At 48.2% G+C, this 19,186-nt stretch overlaps 1 protein-coding gene across 1 annotated transcript in view; it reads right to left on the reverse strand.

Annotated features, from left to right (window-relative positions):
* LOC134909180 (autoimmune regulator-like) overlaps positions 1–19,186 on the reverse strand; it is a 154,910-nt gene that overhangs the window by 61,396 nt on the left and 74,328 nt on the right. The window contains exon 6 of the mRNA XM_063915752.1: positions 9,168–9,265. Coding sequence (XP_063771822.1) covers positions 9,168–9,265 — 98 coding nt within the window. The remainder of the gene's footprint in view (positions 1–9,167; positions 9,266–19,186) is intronic.

Genomic DNA, 19,186 nt, shown 5'->3' on the forward strand with positions numbered 1-19,186 from the left:
CACGGCCCTCTCATGGTTGTCCTTCTACTTTTCTAATCTCTCCTTCTCTGTGTCTACCTCTAACTCTACCTTTCCCCTCTTTTCTTTAAGTTGTAGTTCTCTAAGGATCTGGCCTTGGCCATCTTCTCTCTCTACACCTCCTCTCCTGATGATCTCTACGGATCAGTCCTTGTCCTCTTCTCTCTCTACACCTCCTCTACTGATGATCTCTAAGGATCAGTCCTTGTCCTCTTCTCACTCTACACCTCCTCTCCTGATGATCTCTAAGGATCAGTCCCTGTCCTCTTCTCTCTCTACACCTGTCCTCTTCTCTCTTTACACCTCCTCTCCTGATGATCTCTAAGGATCAGTCCTTGTCCTCTTCTCTCTCTACACCTCCTCTCCTGATGATCTCTAAGGATCAGTCCTTGTCCTCTTCTCTCTCTACACCTCCTCTCCTGATGATCTCTAAGGATCAGTCCCTGTCCTCTTCTATCTCTACACCTCCTCTCCTGATGATCTCTAAGGATCAGTCCTTGTCCTCTTCTCTCTCTATACCTTCTCTCCTTGTGATCTCATCAGCACATTCAAGGGGGGATGTAGAAAACCTTAGAGAGAGATAAAGTGGATAAGCTGGCCATAACAACAACCTCTGTCATTTTACAGACTGGCTAGATAAATGATAGCTAGAAGCTGCTTGGATGCTATGGACAACTTCACGTAATCCATCTCTAAGGTTTGATACATCTCTCCCTCAGTCTACAATACCAGCTTTGTGCTGATGATACACAAATCTCCCACACCACCCTCTCTCATCTAAAACTGTTTCTCTTCCATCTCTTCTTGGAACTTCCATCACTTTCTTTAACTCCACAGACTAAGAATATTGTCTTCCCCGTACCTCCCAACTGTCGCTATTTTGGAGGGACGGTCCAGTTTTTCAGATACTGTCTCACAGTCCTACCCACGGGCTGCAGTCTCCCATGATGGGGGTGGGGGAGTTGGGAGGCCCACTCTCCTACGCTGCTCTGCTTATCTGAGCAGTGATGAATAGATGCTGTTTGCATGTGCACGGCTGCTATTCCATGGAGAGAGGAACCATCGGCATGGCCAGCAGCTCCTAGAGCACTGGGCATGCCAAAAATGGGGGCTATTCTCACAAAGCCATACCCCCTAACACTAGGCCATCCCCCTAAATGAACGCAAGTGCCCTCAGCACATGGCAGGGTCCCAAATGACATTTTCAAGAAGTCAGGAGGTATGCCTCCCTACCTCATGTTTTTTTTTTACCCCCCTTCATCTTGGTGGTAGCAGATACTGCCTCCAAGTGGCAGCATACCACTAGGTACAGTATGCTGTCCTCCAGCTCTGTGCGGCACTGTCCTACCTGTTCTTACTGTTTTGTACTGCTGCTATAATATGATAATATAATGCAATTCCATCAGATCACAGTTAGTATAAATGTCCCTTTCAATAAATCTACTTTTTAGAATTAATTTGAAGTCAAACTCAGCTGTGAACAAAAGATATTACAGTTAATTCTTTTAGGTCAGTCCCATCGGTGTTGTCCCAGCTGAGCTATTCCTACTTTCCTCATCTATTGATCTAAAAAGGTTAGCGGAAGGGTAAGGGGTAGGGTTAATTTAGTTTGAGAAAAGTGTTAGGTTATGTGAGTTGGTATGACAGTTTCGGTATTCGGACCGCCGGTATCCGGACTGCCAGGGTACCCGTACCCTGGCCCTCATTCCGAGTTGATCGTTCGCTAGCTACTTTTAGCAGCCATGCAAGCGCATAGTCGCCGCCCACGGGGGAGTGTACTTTCGCTTTGCAAGTGTGCGAACGCGTGTGCAGCCGAGCGGAACGAAAACGTTTTTTGCAGTTTCTGAGTAGCTCTGAACTTACTCAACCCTTGCGATCACTTCAGTCTTTTTGGTCCCGGAATTGACGTCAGACACCCGCCCTGCAAACTCTTGGACACGCCTGCGTTTTTCCAAACACTCCCTGAAAACGGTCAGTTGCCACCCATAAACGCCCTCTTCCTGTCAATCACCTTGCGATCGGCTGTGCGAATGGATTAGTTGTTAAATCCATCGCCCAGCAACGATCCGCTTTGTACCCGTACGATACGCCTGCGCATTGCAGTGCATACGCAGTAGTAACCTGTTCACTGCGCTGCAAAAAACAGCAGCGAGTGAACAACTCGGGATGTCCCCCCAGTCCCTTCAGACTTACTGCAAACAACACAGCATCATTATACGTATCAAATTTTTATTGTAGATATTTCTCTAGCATCCATAAGTGATATTGGGGGAATCTAGTACGATGTGGTATAGACGGGTTCCAAAGTAGCCGGTGCACTTTAAATTTCTTCAACTGAGTGTGCTGGCTCATCCCCTCTATGCCCCCTCCCACAGGCAGTTTAGAAAAAGTGCCCTCAGGAGAGGATGCTCACTCTGGAGCTCCAGAGAGTTTTCTTCAGTTTCTTTTAAATCTTTGTTATTTTCGGTATGCTGTTTGGGCGGGTGGTCTTCAGTATGCCGAATATCGGGATCCCGGCGCACAGTATATCGGCGCCGGAATCCCGACACCCGGCATACCGACAGCTATTCTCCCTCGTGGGGGTCCACGACCCCCCTGGAGGGAGAATAAAATAGTGTGGCGTGCCCACAGCGTGGCGAGCGCAGCGAGCCCGTAAGGGGCTCCTTTGCGCTCGCCTCGCAGTCGGTATGCCGGCGGTCGTGCTCCCGGCGCCGGTATGCTGGTCGCCGGGAGCCCGAGCGCCGGCATACCGTACTACACCCGTTTGGGCAACAGCATACCTACACCATGGGAGATGGAGGGGGGGGGGGGCAGTCACCGGCCTTGCGAGGTGTCAGAGCCGCTTCCCCGCTGCAGGACCACAGTCCTGAGAGGTTGTTGTACAGCGGGGCACTGCTCCATGGCTGTCACAATCGCAGAACGCCACACACCCCTAACAGTAGCCTGAAGGTGACATCAGTGGTGAGTACAAACCGGGGGCCCTGCTAGGGGGGACCCGCTATAGCTCCCCTGTGTACACTGGCAGCGGTGGTTAAAACTAGCACTTGTGTGATGTATTATACTCACAGGGAGACTTTTGCCAGTATAAAGATTATTGAAACTCCAGCGCCATTACAGGGGCGGTGCTTCCTCAGTGCGGGACCAGCGGCGTTTTGGCACATTCCTCTGCTTACAGCTGCAGCAGGCACACACAGCTCCTCCAGACACTCAGGATACGCAGGAAAACTGGTACAGGGGTGTAGCAAAGGGGGAGAGCCGCTATTGTACACAATCTGTGTCCTGAAAAGGAAAAAAAACACCTGTGTTTCACCATGATATATCAGCTTGCAGCCTCACTGGGGCTGTTTAGCTTGGGTGTGCTGGTCCCTTCTCTCTGTCTGTCTCTCTCTCACATACAGTAAGAGCAGGCTTGCTATTATATTACTTGTCTGTGTGTATCTGTATATGAGTGTTGTTTACTGTAAACATGGTAAAACACCAATTGTCACTGTCACACCTGATTCTCTCCCTCTACGATATTCAATATCATGTGAACAATGTAGTCAGTGCTCACAGCTCAGTGAGGGGACTGTGGGGAAGGGTCAAGAGCCTTCCTGGCTAGGTGCCATAAAAACCATGATGTCAGATATGTCCTCACAGCTCACTGCTAATGCTCAAAAAACGCAACAACTGCAGCAGGCTGTTGCAGACCTAGCTGCTAGGGCAGAGGTTCCACAGCCCCCCCCCCCCCCTCTCTCTAATTCAGGACCACTTAAACGTGAGTTACCTGCTTTACTCTCAGATTCAGATGAGGAAATACAGGAGGAGGGGGAGGAATTGGATCCCGTTACTTGGGATTCCCCTTCTGTACAGGGTATTGAACCCCTCAGTTTAGCTATACGGGACGTGTTAAAACTCCCTCTAGACAACGCTGTGACACAGCAGTCATTTTTCTTCACACAAAACAAGCTTAGTGTCACTTTTCCTGATTTTGCAGAGTTAGATGACCTATTTAAGTTAGCCTGGAAAAATCCAGATACAAAAAAATACCAGGGGCCAAATGTAATAGAGTGAGAGTTTCACAAAGTGAGAGATTTGGTAACGTTTTTTAGGTTTTTTTTTAAAGTGGCAATCATTTACACCGCAAAACCAGATTGATCTTGCTGTGTAAATTATTGCCACTTTAAAAAAAACTGCAAACCTTTACCAAATCTCTCACTTTTTGAAACTCTCACTCTATTACATTTGGCTCCAAGTGTCAAAACGGTTTTTACACACTTTCCATTTGCTCCTGAAGGCAGAAAATTCTGGGAAGAACCCCCGGCTGTGGACGTATCAGTCTCATGCCTATCTAAAAAGGCGGTACTTCCAACCCTGGGCGCCTTCACCATAAAGGACCCTGGGGATAGGAAGATAGAGACTACACTGAAGTCTATCTACACAGCAGCGGGTATGTCACAAAGACCGGTCATAGGAGGTTGCTGGATGACTCATGCCATTCATACATGGGCTACTTAGATTCAGGGCCACTCGGGGGATATGCCCATGGTCACTATAGTGACTCTCCTGAAGCACATTCAGGACACTGCACGTGTCCTTTGTGACTCTCTCAAGGAGATAGGCAATATTAACACTAGGACTATTGCTATGGCAGTGTCGGCGCAGGGCTTTGTGGTTGCGTCAGTGGATAGTGGACCCAGAATCCAAGTGCAGTGTCGAGTCTCTCCACTTTTCGGGGGAATGGCTCTTCAGGGTGGAATTGTATACGTGGATGTCTAAAGTTACTGCGGGGAAATCCACGTTTCTCCCCTCTGGGGCCCAGCCGGCTAGACGTTACTACCCGGGGCCGTCTAACCAGTCCTTGCGATCGCTGGTTCTCAGGAGAACACCAGTGCATCTTCCACTAAGGTCTCAGCATGACAGTGCCCACACACCCTGAGGGGATCTCGAGGTGGGAGCTTGGCTGCTTCTCTTCAACTGCATCTGGGAAAGTTCCTGCCAGGATTCCTGGGTCAAGGACCTAATTTCTCAGGGCTACTAGTTGGAGTTCAACAGTGCTGCTCCCAAACGATTTTTTTAAATCAAGCTTACCAGCTTTGAAGTAAACGCGTGTTACGCTGCAACAGTCCATCCTAAAATTGGTCCAATCCCAAGTAATTGTTCCAGTGCCATTGCAACAACAGGGAAAGGGTTAAGGCCCATTTTGAATCTAAAATCCTTGAACCCTTATCTAAAGGTTTTCAAGTTTAAGATGGAATCCTTGCGAGCAGTGATTGCAGGCCTGGAAGAATGGGAGTTCATGGTCTCCCTGGATATAAAAGACGCCTATCTCCATATCCTGATTTGGCCACCTCATCAGGCTTACCTGAGGTTTACCTTGTTGAACGATCATTACCAGTTCCAGGCGTTACCCTTTGGCCTGTCCACAGCTCCGAGGGTGTTCACGAAGGTGATGGTGGAGATGATGTTCCAACTCCGGGTCCAGGGGGTCAATGTTGTCGATCTCCTGATAAAAGCAAGATCCAGGGAGCTTTTATTGCTCCATATAATAGACCACACTATCCAGCTTCCGTCACACCATGGGTGGATCCTCAATTTACAGAAATCCCACCTGGAAACCAACTCAGAGGCTCCTGTTCCTGGGAATGTTGCTGGATACTATGGCCCAAAAAGTGTTCCTCCTCATGACGGATGCGAGTCAGAGAGGATGGGTAGCTGACACCCAGGGCTATCAGTTCCAGGGCAGGTGGTCAGCCCACGAAGCCCTCCTTCCGATCAACATTCTGGAACTTCAGGGTGATCTACAATGCTCTGCTTCAGGCCTCTCCTCTGCTCAGGGATCACGCGATCCAGGTACAGTCAGACAACACCACAGCAGTGGCGTACATCAATCGACAATGAGGGACAAAAAGCAGGGCCTGCATGTGAGAGGTGTCAAAGATACTCCTCTGGGCAGAAAGATATGCAAGAGCAATGTCCGCAGTCTTCATTCCGTGAGTAGACAACTGGGAAGCGGACTTAATGAGTCGTCACAATCTCCACCTGGGAGAGTGGGGGCTTCACCATTAGGTGTTTCAGCAGATCATTGACCGGTGGGGCTGCCCACAAACAGACATGATGGCTTCTTGACTCAACTAGAAGCTTCGTTGATATTGCTCACGAACCAGGGACCCTCAGGCGAGGGCAGTAGATGCATTGACGTTGCCGTGGCCTTACCGGCTGGTCTACCTGTTTCCTCTGATTCCATTGCTCCCAAGGGTGCTCAAGCATATCAGAAAAAAAGGAGTCCAGGCAATTTTGATTGCCCCAGATTGGCCTCGGAGGGCTTGGTAAGCGGATCTTCTGGACATGTCCGTCGAAGACCCTTAGCCTCTGCCACTGAGAATAGATCTTCTTCAACAAGGACCGTTCATCTACCTGGACTTACGGCGGCTTCGTTTGACGGCATGGAGGTTGAGTGGAACATCCTAGCTCACAAGGGCCTTTCCAAAAAGGTTATTGCTACCATGGTGCAGGCCAGGAAACCTATGACGTCAAAACACTATCATCATATCTGGAGGAGATATGTCTCTTGGTGCGAGGGCCGCACGTATCTGCCTGCGGAGTTTCACTTGGGACGTTTCTTCCGTTTTCTGCAGGCTCGTGTGGATAAGGGCTTATGTCTGGGTTCAATAAAGGTCCAGATTTCAGCTCTCTCAATCTTCTTCCAGAAGAAATTGGCATTATTGCCAGAAGTTCAGACCTTCTTGCAAGGGGTGCTTCACATTCAACCTCCTTTTGTGCCACCCACGGCACCCTGGGACTTGAATGTAGTGAATGGAATTTCTACAGTCCTCATGGTGTGAACCTCTGATGACGGTAGAAGACAAGTACCTCACATGGAAGAAGGTGATGTTATTGGCTCTGGCTTCTGCTAGGCGTGTTTCAGAATTGGGGGCCTTATCGTCTAAAAACCCCTACTTTTATGAGAACAGAGTAGAGCTCAGGACTAGGCAGCTGTTCCTGCCGAAGGTCGTCTCTGCATTCCACTTGAATCAAATTATTGTGGATCCGTCCAGTTCTGGCACTTCTGCTCCTCCGGAGGCATTGGATGCTGTGTGAGCCTTGAAGATCTATGTCAAGAAAACGGCTCAGATCAGAAAGACAGATTCCTTGTTCATGCTATATGATGCGCAGAAAAAGGGTTGCCCTGCTTCTAAGCAATCCATTGCTCATTGGCTTAGGCTTACTATCCAACAGGCTTATGTGTCGGCAGCCTTGCCTGTTCCACAGTCTCTGAAGGCCCACTCTACAAGGTCGTGGGGGCTGCCCGTTGATTCTTGGCCTTGCAACTATGCCGAGCTGCTACCTGGTCGGGGAAGAACACCTTTGTGAAATTCTGCAGATTTGATACCCTGGCTAAAGAAGATTCCCAGTTTGGGCAGGTGGTCCTGCAGACGTCACTGCACATTCCCACCCATTCTGGAAGCTTTGGGACGTCTCCATCATATTAGATTCTCCCAATATCCCTTATGGATGCTAGAGAAAACAGGATTTTAATAACCTACTGGTAAATCCTTTTCTTATAGTCCATAAGGGATATTGGGCGCCCGCTTCAGTGAGTTGACTTTTCTGCAGGTTCTCTTTTCTATGGTTACCTGTTCAGCCATTGCTGTTTTGTTACCAGCCGTTGCTGGTCATTTTCTGTTAGTGGTGTGCTGGTGTGTAAATCTCACCACTCATTGTTGTTTGCTCCTTCTCCTTCGGGCACTATTTTACCTATAACTGCCTGTGGGAGGGGGCATAGAGGAAAGGAGCCAGCACACCCAGTTGAAGAAATTTAAAATGCACCGGCTTCTTTGGACCCCGTCTATACCCCATCGTACTAGACTCCCCCAATATCCCTTATGGATTACGAGAAAAGTATTTACCAGTAGGTAATTAAAATCCTATTTTCCGACAACATAAGTAAGTAAATAAATAAATGGGATGGAGGGAAAGGATTGACAGAAGGCAAAATGGGAAGGAGGGAAGGGTTGACAATACATCCAAGCTTATCTTAATCACAGGTTGATGATGCCAAGAACAATAAATTGGACAAAAACAGATAAATACAACATCAAGAAAACAATAATACGGCATACATCTATTCATTGAACATATTCATTATCACAGGAGGAGCAGTGGCCGGTAGGGATAAACTATACAGTAGGAGGCTATAGAGTTATAGCCCAATATATATAGGTTGGGGAACACTGTGGAAGGACAGCCACAGAGACCAGGTGGAGGAGAAGATAGCAGCCTTACTGTCAGCTATACTGGAAATGAACTCCATTTGGTAGGTGAACCATATCCCTTCCACTATGGGCTGTATTCAATTGTAGTCGGAAACTGCAGTCTTGTTGGAAAGAAGTCAGTTTCCAACTTTTTAAGGTCGAAAACTGTTCCAACCTATTCAACCCCCCTGTTTTTTTTTCCAAAAACACGTGGATCGGCGGAATAGCCATGGATCCACATGTTTTGTCGGCAGCACGGACAAATCCAACAGGTTTTAGCCTTGTTTCTGATAATGGGGGTCATGCCGAGTTGATCGTAGCTGTGCTAAATTTAGCACAACTACGATCAGGCACTCAGACATGTGGGGGGACGCCCAGCACAGGGCTAGTCCACCCCGCATGGCAAAAGCATCGCACAGCGGCAATGCTTTTGCATTTGAGGAGTAACCTCTTCGCTGCCCGGGTCGCAACCGCTGCGTGTGATGTCACGCAAGTGCCGCAGCCTGCCCGCCCCCCCCCCCCCCCCCCAACGAAAATCAAGTAACCCTCCCGGCCCCCCGGAAGAGCAGGCAAGTCTCCCCCCTGCCCGGCCGCCCACTTAGTGAGTAAAGTGGGCGGTCCGGGCAGTCAATGACGCGATTCTTGCTGAATCGCATCATCATAGCAACGCCCCCTGCTGTATAATGCCGGTAATCGCGGCATTACATAGCAGAGGGCATGGCTTAAATTATGTGCCGCGATAACCCAGCACCCCTGTTCTGCCTCCGCCCGCCACTGTTCTGCCTCCACCCCGCCCCCTATGCGTGTCATAACCCTGCCCCGCCCCCCTGCTGAGCCGACCTGGTTGCTCTCTCCCAGAGAGGGCAGCCAGGATGTCGGCATGTATGTACTGTACATAAATTACTACTTACTTACCTGACTACAGTACAGCTTTGGGCGCAGAGTCAGCTTGATGGGCTGGATACAGTCCTGCTCTGCACTTCCCAGCTCAGTTTCCTTCTGTTTGGACCTGTCTGTGATACCACTTTCATTACAGAGCTGCATCAGGACAAATACATGACACCTACACATGCAGTCTCTATCATACAAACACTCCTTCATAGGACAGTAAAACGCACTACAGTGCAATATAGCACAGACCGAAATGAAATGATGAAATATGCACACTCTGTTATGTAAATAATCTTATACAGAAATGTCATGAAGTGATCACCTGCACATCCTCCTACAGAACACACAGTGGCTCTGCCTTACTAATACTTTGCGGTAGTTCAAGTTTAGGGTAGTCCCACCAAATGTATTAGATTATTTCAGCACGGTATATAGGGGGTAATTCCAAATTGATCGCAGCAGGAATTTTGTTAGCAGTTGGGCAAAACCATGGTGGTCATTCCGAGTTGTTCGCTCATTATTATTTTTTTTCGAAACGGAGCGATTAGTCGCTAATGCGCATGCGCAATGTCCGCAGTGCGACTGCGCCAAGTAAATTTGCTATGCAGTTAGGTATTTTACTCACGGCATTACAAGGTTTTTTTTTGGTTCTGGTGATCGTAGTGTGATTGACAGGAAGTGGGTGTTTCTGGGCGGAAACTGTCCGTTTTATGGGAGTGTGTGAAAAAACGCTACAGTTTCTGGGAAAACCGCGGGAGTGGCTGGAGAAACGGAGGAGTGTCTGGGCGAACGCTGGGTGTGTTTGTGACGTCAAACCAGGAACGAAACTGACTGAACTGATCGCAGATGCCGAGTAAGTGTGGAGCTACTCAGAAACTGCTAAGAAGTGTCTATTCGCAATTCTGCTAATCTTTTGTTCGCAATTTTACTATGCTAAGATTCACTCCCAGTAAGCGGCGGCTTAGCGTGTGCAAAGCTGCTAAAAGCAGCTTGCGAGCGAACAACTCGGAATGAGGGCCCATGTGCACTGCAGGGGGGGGGGGGGGGCAGATTTAACATGTGTAGAGAGAGTAAGATTTGGGTGTGGTGTGTTCAATCTAATTTGTAGTGTAAAAATAAAGCAGCCAGTATTTACCCTGCACAGAAATAAAATAACCCACCCAAATCTAACTTTCTCTGCACATGTTATATCTGCCTTCCCTGCAGTGCACATGGTTTTGCCCAACTGCTAACAAAATTCCTGCTGCGATCCACTTGGAATTACCCCCATAGTAAGAGCACATCTAATTATACTATATACTGAGGCACAGACACCTGGAGGAAAGTGAGGGTTCTATGGGGGTTATTCAGAGTTGATCGCAGCAGCAAATTTTTTAGCAGTTGGGCAAAACCATAGGGGGTTATTCCGACCTGATCGCACACTAGCTATTTTTTGCAGTGCTGCGATCAGGTTAAAACTCAGCAAATCTGCGAATGTGTATGCACCGCAATGCGCAGGCGTGTCATACGGTTACAAAGCGGATCGTAGTTGAGCGATGGATTTTACGAAGAATCCATTCTCACAGCCGATCGCAAGGAGATTGACAGGAAGAAGGCGTTTATGGGTGTCAACTGACCGTTTTCTGGGAGTGTTTGGAAAAACGCAGGCGTGTCCAAGCGTTTGCAGGGCAAGTGTCTGACATCAATTCCGGGACCGGACAGGCTGAAGTGATCGCAGCGGCTGAGTAAGTTCAGACCTACTCAGAAACTGCACAAACTGTTTTTGTACCACTCGGCTGCACAGGCGTTCACACACTTGCAAAGCAAAAATACACTCCCCCATAGGCGGTGACTATCTGATCGCAGCGCTGCAAAAAATAGCTAGCGAGCGATCAACTCGGAATGACCCCCCATGTGCACTGCAGGTGTGGCAGATGTAACATGTGCAGAGAGAGTTAGATTTGAGTGGGTTATATTGTTTCTGTGCAGGGTAAATACTGGCTGCTTTATTTTTACACTGCAATTTAGATTTCAGTTTGATCACACCCCACCCAAATCTAACTCTCTCTGCACATGTTATATCTGCCTCCCCTGCAGTAACATAGAAACATAGAATTTGTCGGCAGATAAGAACCACTTGGCCCATCTAGTCTGCCCCTTTTTTTTTTTTTAATATTATTTTTATCTCTAACCTTATTTGATCCTTATTTCTTTGTAAGGATATCCTTATGTCTATCCCATGCATGTTTAAATTGCTCTACTGTCTTAGCCTCTACCACCTCTGATGGGAGGCTATTCCACTTGTCCACTACCCTTTCTGTGAAATAATTTTTCCGCAAATTTCCCCTGAACCTCCCCCCCTCCAGTCTCAGTGCATGTCCTCGTGTCCTATTGCTTCTCTTCATTTGGATAATGTTTCCCTCCTGGACTTTGTTAAAACCCTTGATATATTTGAAAGTTTCTATCATGTCCCCCCTTTCCCTTCTCTGCTCCAAACTATACATATTGAGATTTCTTAGTCTTTCTGGGTATGTTTTGAGATGTAGGCCATGCACCATTTTAGTTGCCCTCCTTTGTACAGTTTCTAATGTATTAATATCCTTTTGAAGATATGGCCTCCAGAACTGAATACAGTATTCTAGATGAGGCCGTACCAATGACCTATACAGTGGCATTATTACTTCTTTCTCTAACGTCCTAAGTGGATGCTGGGGACTCCGTCAGGACCATGGGGAATAGCGGCTCCGCAGGAGACAGGGCACAAAAATAAAGCTTTAGGATTAGGTGGTGTGTACTGGCTCCTCCCCCTATGACCCTCCTCCAAGCCTCAGTTAGGTTTTTGTGCCCGTCCGAGCAGGGTGCAATCTAGGTGGCTCTCTTAAAGAGCTGCTTAGAAAAGTTTTTTAGGTTTTTTATTTTCAGTGAGTCCTGCTGGCAACAGGCTCACTGCATCGAGGGACTTAGGGGAGAGAATTTCAACTCACCTGCGTGCAGGATGGATTGGATTCTTAGGCTACTGGACACCATTAGCTCCAGAGGGAGTCGGAACACAGGTCTCACCCTGGGGTTCGTCCCGGAGCCGCGCCGCCGTCCCCCCTTACAGATGCTGAAGATTGAAGGTCCGGAAACAGGCGGCAGAAGGCTCTTCAGTCTTCATGAAGGTAGCGCACAGCACTGCAGCTGTGCGCCATTGTTGTCACACACTTCACACCAAGCGGTCACGGAGGGTGCAGGGCGCTGCTGGGGGCGCCCTGGGCAGCAATATTTTAATACCTTATGGCAAAAGAATACATCACATATAGCCATTAAGGCTATATGTATGTATTTAACCCATGCCAGTCATCTAAATCTACGGGAGGAAAGCCCGCCGAAATAGGGGGCGGGGCTTATTCTCCTCAGCACACAGCGCCATTTTCCTGCTCAGCTCCGCTGTGAGGAAGGCTCCCAGGACTCTCCCCTGCACTGCACTACAGAAACAGGGTAAAACAGAGAGGGGGGGCATTTTTTGGCGATATATTGGATATATTTAAGCTGCTATAAGGAACAACACTTATATAAGGTTGTTCCCATATATATTATAGCGCTTGGGTGTGTGCTGGCAAACTCTCCCTCTGTCTCCCCAAAGGGCTAGTGGGGTCCTGTCTTCGATAAGAGCATTCCCTGTGTGTCTGCTGTGTGTCGGTACGTGTGTGTCGACATGTATGAGGACGCTGTTGGCGTGGAGGCAGAGCAATTGCCGATAATGGTGATGTCACCCCCCAGGGAGTCGACACCGGAATGGATGGCTTTGTTTATGGAATTACGTGATAATGTCAGCACATTACAAAAATCAGTTGACGACATGAGACGGCCGGCAAACCAGTTAGTACCTGCCCAGGCGTCTCAGACACCGTCAGGGGCTGTAAAACGCCCTTTACCTCAGTCGGTCGACACAGACCCAGACACAGACACTGAATCTAGTGTCGACGGTGATGAAACAAACGTATTTTCAAGTAGGGCCACACGTTATATGATCACGGCAATGAAGGAGGCTTTGCATATCTCTGATACTGCAAGTACCACAAAAAGGGGTATTATATGGGGGGTGAAAAAACTACCTGTAGTTTTTCCTGAATCAGAGGAATTAAATGATGTATGTGATGAAGCGTGGGTTAACCCAGATAGAAAACTGCTAATTTCAAAAAAGTTATTAGCATTGGCCCTCATTCCGAGTTGTTCGCTCGGTATTTTTCATCGCATCGCAGTGAAAATCCGCTTAGTACGCATGCGCAATGTTCGCACTGCGACTGCGCCAAGTAACTTTACTATGAAGAAAGTAATTTTACTCACGGCTTTTTCTTCGCTCCGGCGATCGTAATGTGATTGACAGGAAATGGGTGTTACTGGGCGGAAACACGGCGTTTCAGGGGCGTGTGGCTGAAAACGCTACCGTTTCCGGAAAAAACGCAGGAGTGGCCGGAGAAACGGTGGGAGTGCCTGGGCGAACGCTGGGTGTGTTTGTGACGTCAACCAGGAACGACAAGCACTGAACTGATCGCACAGGCAGAGTAAGTCTGGAGCTACTCTGAAACTGCTAAGTAGTTAGTAATCGCATTATTGCGAATACATCGGTCGCAATTTTAAGAAGCTAAGATTCACTCCCAGTAGGCGGCGGCTTAGCGTGTGTAACTCTGCTAAATTCGCCTTGCGACCGATCAACTCGGAATGAGGGCCATTATACCCTTTCCCGCCAGAGGTTAGGGCGCGCTGGGAAACACCCCCTAGGGTGGATAAGGCGCTCACACGCTTATCAAAACAAGTGGCGTTACCGTCTCCTGATACGGCCGCCCTCAAGGATCCAGCGGATAGGAGACTGGAAACTACCCTAAAAAGTATATACACACATACTGGTGTTATACTGCGACCAGCCATCGCCTCAGCCTGGATGTGCAGTGCTGGGGTCGTCTGGTTGGATTCCCTGACTGAAAATATTGATACCCTGGATAGGGACAGTATTTTATTGACTATAGAGCAATTAAAGGATGCTTTCCTTTATATGCGAGATGCGCAGAGAGATATTTGCACTCTGGCATCGAGAGTAAATGCGATGTCCATATCTGCCAGAAGGAGTTTATGGACGCGACAGTGGTCAGGTGATGCGGATTCCAAACGACATATGGAAGTATTGCCGTATAAAGGGGAGGAATTATTTGGCGTCGGTCTATCGGATCTGGTGGCCACGGCAACTGCCGGAAAATCCACTTTTTTACCTCAGACCCCCTCCCAACAGAAAAAGACACCGTCTTTTCAGCCGCAGTCCTTTCGGTCCTATAAGAACAAGCGGACAAAAGGACAGTCATATCTGCCTCGGGGCAGAGGAAGGGGTAAGAGAGGGCAGCAAGCAGCCCCTGCCCAGGAACAGAAGCCCTCCCAGGGTTCTGCAAAGCCCTCAGCATGACGCTGGGGCCTTACAAGCGGACTCAGGAGCGGTGGGGGGTCGACTCAAGAATTTCAGCGCACAGTGGGCTTGCTCACAGGTGGACCCCTGGATTCTGCAGGTAGTATCTCAGGGTTACAGGTTGGAATTCGAGAAGTCTCCCCCTCGCCGGTTCCTAAAGTCTGCTTTGCCAACGTCTCCCTCAGACAGGGCGACGGTATTGGAAGCCATTCACAAGCTGTTTTCTCAGCAGGTGATAGTCAAGGTACCCCTCCTACAACAGGGAAAGGGGTATTACTCCACGCTATTTGTGGTACCGAAGCCGGACGGCTCGGTAAGACCTATTCTAAATCTGAAATCTTTGAACCTGTACATACAAAAATTCAAGTTCAAGATGGAGTCACTCAGAGCAGTGATAGCGAATCTGGAAGAAGGGGACTTTATGGTGTCCCTGGACATAAAGGATGCTTACCTGCATGTCCCAATTTGCCCTTCACATCAAGGGTACCTCAGGTTCGTGGTGCAAAACTGTCATTATCAGTTTCAGACGCTGCCGTTTGGATTGTCCACGGCACCTCGGGTCTTTACCAAGGTAATGGCCGAAATGATGATCCTTCTACGAAGAAGAGGCGTATTAATTATCCCTTACTTGGACGATCTCCTGATAAGGGCAAGGTCCAGAGAACAGCTGGAAGACGGAGTAGCACTAACCCAACTAGTGCTGCAACAACACGGGTGGATTCTGAATTTTCCAAAATCTCAGTTGACCCCGACGACACGTCTGCTGTTCCTGGGAATGATTCTGGACACGGTTCAGAAAAAGGTGTTTCTTCCAGAGGAGAAAGCCAGGGAGTTATCCGAACTTGTCAGGAACCTCCTAAAACCAGGGACAGTGTCTGTGCATCAATGCACAAGAGTCCTGGGAAAGATGGTGGCTTCTTACGAAGCGATTCCATTCGGCAGATTCCACGCACGAACTTTTCAGTGGGATCTGCTGGACAAATGGTCCGGATCGCATCTGCAGATGCATCAGCGGATAACCTTATCGCCACGGACAAGGGTGTCTCTTCTGTGGTGGTTGCAGAGTGCTCATCTGTTAGAGGGCCGCAGATTCGGCATACAGGACTGGGTCCTGGTGACCACGGATGCCAGTCTGAGAGGCTGGGGAGCGGTCACACAAGGAAGAAACTTCCAAGGAGTATGGTCAAGCCTGGAGATGTCTCTTCACATAAATATACTGGAGCTAAGAGCGATTTACAATGCTCTAAGTCTGGCAAAACCCCTGCTTCAGGGTCAGCCGGTGTTGATCCAGTCGGACAACATCACGGCAGTCGCCCACGTAAACAGACAGGGCGGCACAAGAAGCAGGACAGCAATGGCAGAAGCTGCAAGGATTCTTCGCTGGGCGGAAGATCATGTGATAGCACTGTCAGCAGTATTCATTCCGGGAGTGGACAACTGGGAAGCAGACTTCCTCAGCAGACACGATCTACACCCGGGAGAGTGGGGACTTCATCCAGAAGTCTTCCACATTATTGTGAACCGTTGGGAAAAACCAATGGTGGATATGATGGCGTCCCGCCTCAACAAAAAACTGGACAGGTATTGCGCCAGGTCAAGAGATCCTCAGGCAATAGCTGTGGACGCTCTGGTAACACCGTGGGTGTTCCAGTCAGTGTATGTGTTCCCTCCTCTGCCTCTCATACCAAAAGTACTGAGAATTATACGGCAAAAGGGAGTAAGAACGATACTAGTGGCTCCGGATTGGCCAAGAAGAACTTGGTACCCGGAACTTCAAGAGATGCTCACGGAGGATCCGTGGCCTCTACCTCTAAGACGGGACCTGCTTCAGCAGGGACCGTGTCTATTCCAAGACTTACCGCGGCTGCGTTTGACGGCATGGCGGTTGAACGCCGAATTCTAAAGGAAAAAGGCATTCCGGAAGAGGTCATTCCTACACTGGTAAAAGCCAGGAAGGAGGTGACTGCACAACATTATCACCGCATTTGGAGAAAATATGTTGCGTGGTGTGAGGCCAGGAAGGCCCCCACGGAGGAATTTCAACTGGGTCGATTCCTACATTTCCTGCAAACAGGATTGTCTATGGGCCTCAAATTGGGGTCCATTAAGGTTCAAATTTCGGCCCTGTCGATTTTCTTCCAGAAAGAATTGGCTTCAGTTCCTGAAGTCCAGACTTTTGTAAAAGGAGTACTACATATACAGCCCCCGGTTGTGCCCCCAGTGGCACCGTGGGATCTTAATGTAGTCTTGGATTTTCTCAAATCCCATTGGTTTGAGCCGCTCAAATCGGTGCAGCTGAAGTATCTTACATGGAAAGTAACCATGCTACTGGCCCTGGCTTCAGCCAGGAGAGTATCAGAATTGGCGGCTTTATCATATAAGAGCCCATATCTGATTTTCCATACGGACAGGGCAGAACTGCGGACGCGTCCTCATTTTCTGCCTAAGGTGGTGTCAGCGTTTCACCTGAACCAGCCTATTGTGGTGCCTGCGGCTACTAACGAGTTGGAGGATTCCAAGTTGTTGGACGTGGTCCGGGCATTGAAGATATATATTTCAAGAACGGCGGGAGTCAGAAAGTCTGACTCACTGCTTATATTGTATGCACCCAACAAGATGGGTGCTCCTGCTTCTAAGCAGACGATTGCTCGTTGGATTTGTAGCACAATTCAACTTGCACATTCTGTGGCAGGCTTGCCACAACCTAAATCTGTCAAGGCCCATTCCACAAGGAAAGTGGGCTCATCCTGGGCGGCTGCCCGGGGAGTCTCGGCATTACAACTCTGCCGAGCTGCTACTTGGTCAGGGGCAAACACGTTTGCAAAATTCTACAAATTTGATACCCTGGCTGAGGAGGACCTTGAGTTCTCTCATTCGGTGCTGCAGAGTCATCCGCACTCTCCCGCCCGTTTGGGAGCTTTGGTATAATCCCCATGGTCCTGACGGAGTCCCCAGCATCCACTTAGGACGTTAGAGAAAATAAGAATTTACTTACCGATAATTCTATTTCTCGTAGTCCGTAGTGGATGCTGGGCGCCCATCCCAAGTGCGGATTGTCTGCAATACTTGTACATAGTTATTGTTACAAAAAAATCGGGTTGTTATTTGTTGTGAGCCGTCTGTTCAGAGGCTCCTACGTTTGTCATACTGTTAACTGGGTTCAGATCACAAGTTATACGGTGTGATTGGTGTGGCTGGTATGAGTCTTACCCGGGGTTCAATATCCTTCCTTATTGTGTACGCTCGTCCGGGCACAGTATCCTAACTGAGGCTTGGAGGAGGGTCATAGGGGGAGGAGCCAGTACACACCACCTAATCCTAAAGCTTTATTTTTGTGCCCTGTCTCCTGCGGAGCCGCTATTCCCCATGGTCCTGACGGAGTCCCCAGCATCCACTACGGACTACGAGAAATAGAATTATCGGTAAGTAAATTCTTATTTTCTTTCTGCTGCTGATTCCTCTCCCAATGCAGCCAAGCATCTGACTAGCCTTCCTCATTGCCTTGTTACATTGCTTACCTGCCTTTAAGTCATCTGAAATAGTGACTCCTAGATCCCTTTCCTCCTCAGTAGTTTCCAGTATAGTGCCATTAATACTGTATTTAGCTTTAGGATTTTTGAGACCCAAGTGCATGATTTTGCATTTTTTGGCATTAAACTGTAATTGCCAGACTCTTGACCATTCCTCTAGTCTACCTAGATCCTCAATCATTTGTTTTACCCCACCTGGTGTGTCTACCCTGTTGCATACCTTTGTGTCATCTGCAAAAAGGCATACTTTCCCTTTAATGCCATTTGCAATGTCACCAATAAAGATATTAAAAAGCACTGGTCCAAGTACAGATCCCTGGGGTACTCCACTGGTAACATTTCCCTCCTGTGAATGCACTCCATTTACCACAACTCTCTGTTTTCTATCCTTCAACCAAGATCTTATCCATTCAATAATCCTAATATCCAATCCCAAACTTTCAAGTTTATTTAGCAGTCTGCGATGTGGAACTGTGTCAAAAGCCTTACTAAAGTCTAGATAAGCTATATCCATGGCTCCACCTTTATCCATCACTTTAGTCACACAATCAAAAAAGTCAATAAGATTTGTTTGACATGATCTCCCCCCAGTGAATCCATGCTGTTTGGGATCCAGTAAATTGCCGGATTTGAGATAATCTACAACTCTTTCTTTTAAGAGTGTTTCCATCAATTTCCCTACTACTGATGTAAGACTCACTGGTCTGTAGTTGTTTGCCTCTTCCTTGCTTCCACTTTTGTGCAGTGGGACTACGTTTGCTCTTTTCCAGTCCCCTGGAATTACTCCTGTAGCTAATGACTGGTTGAATAATTCTGTCAATGGTGCTACCAGCACCTCTTTAAGTTCTTTTAGTATCCTTGGATATATCCCATCTGGCCCCATAGATTTGTCCACTTTCAGCTTTGAGAGTTCTGTTAGGACCTTCTCCTCTGTAAATGTACTTGTTTCATTTTCCTGAATATCCCTGCAACTTAACTGTGGCCCCTTCCCCTCTCTTTCAGTAGTAAATACTGAGCAAAAATAATCATTAAGATGATCTGCTATTAAATTGTCTCCTTCAACAAGACTTCCAGTGTCCGTCTTTAGTTTTATAATT

The sequence above is a fragment of the Pseudophryne corroboree genome, chromosome 4, assembly GCF_028390025.1.
Source record: "Pseudophryne corroboree isolate aPseCor3 chromosome 4, aPseCor3.hap2, whole genome shotgun sequence".
In the NCBI taxonomy this organism is placed as follows: domain Eukaryota; kingdom Metazoa; phylum Chordata; class Amphibia; order Anura; family Myobatrachidae; genus Pseudophryne; species Pseudophryne corroboree.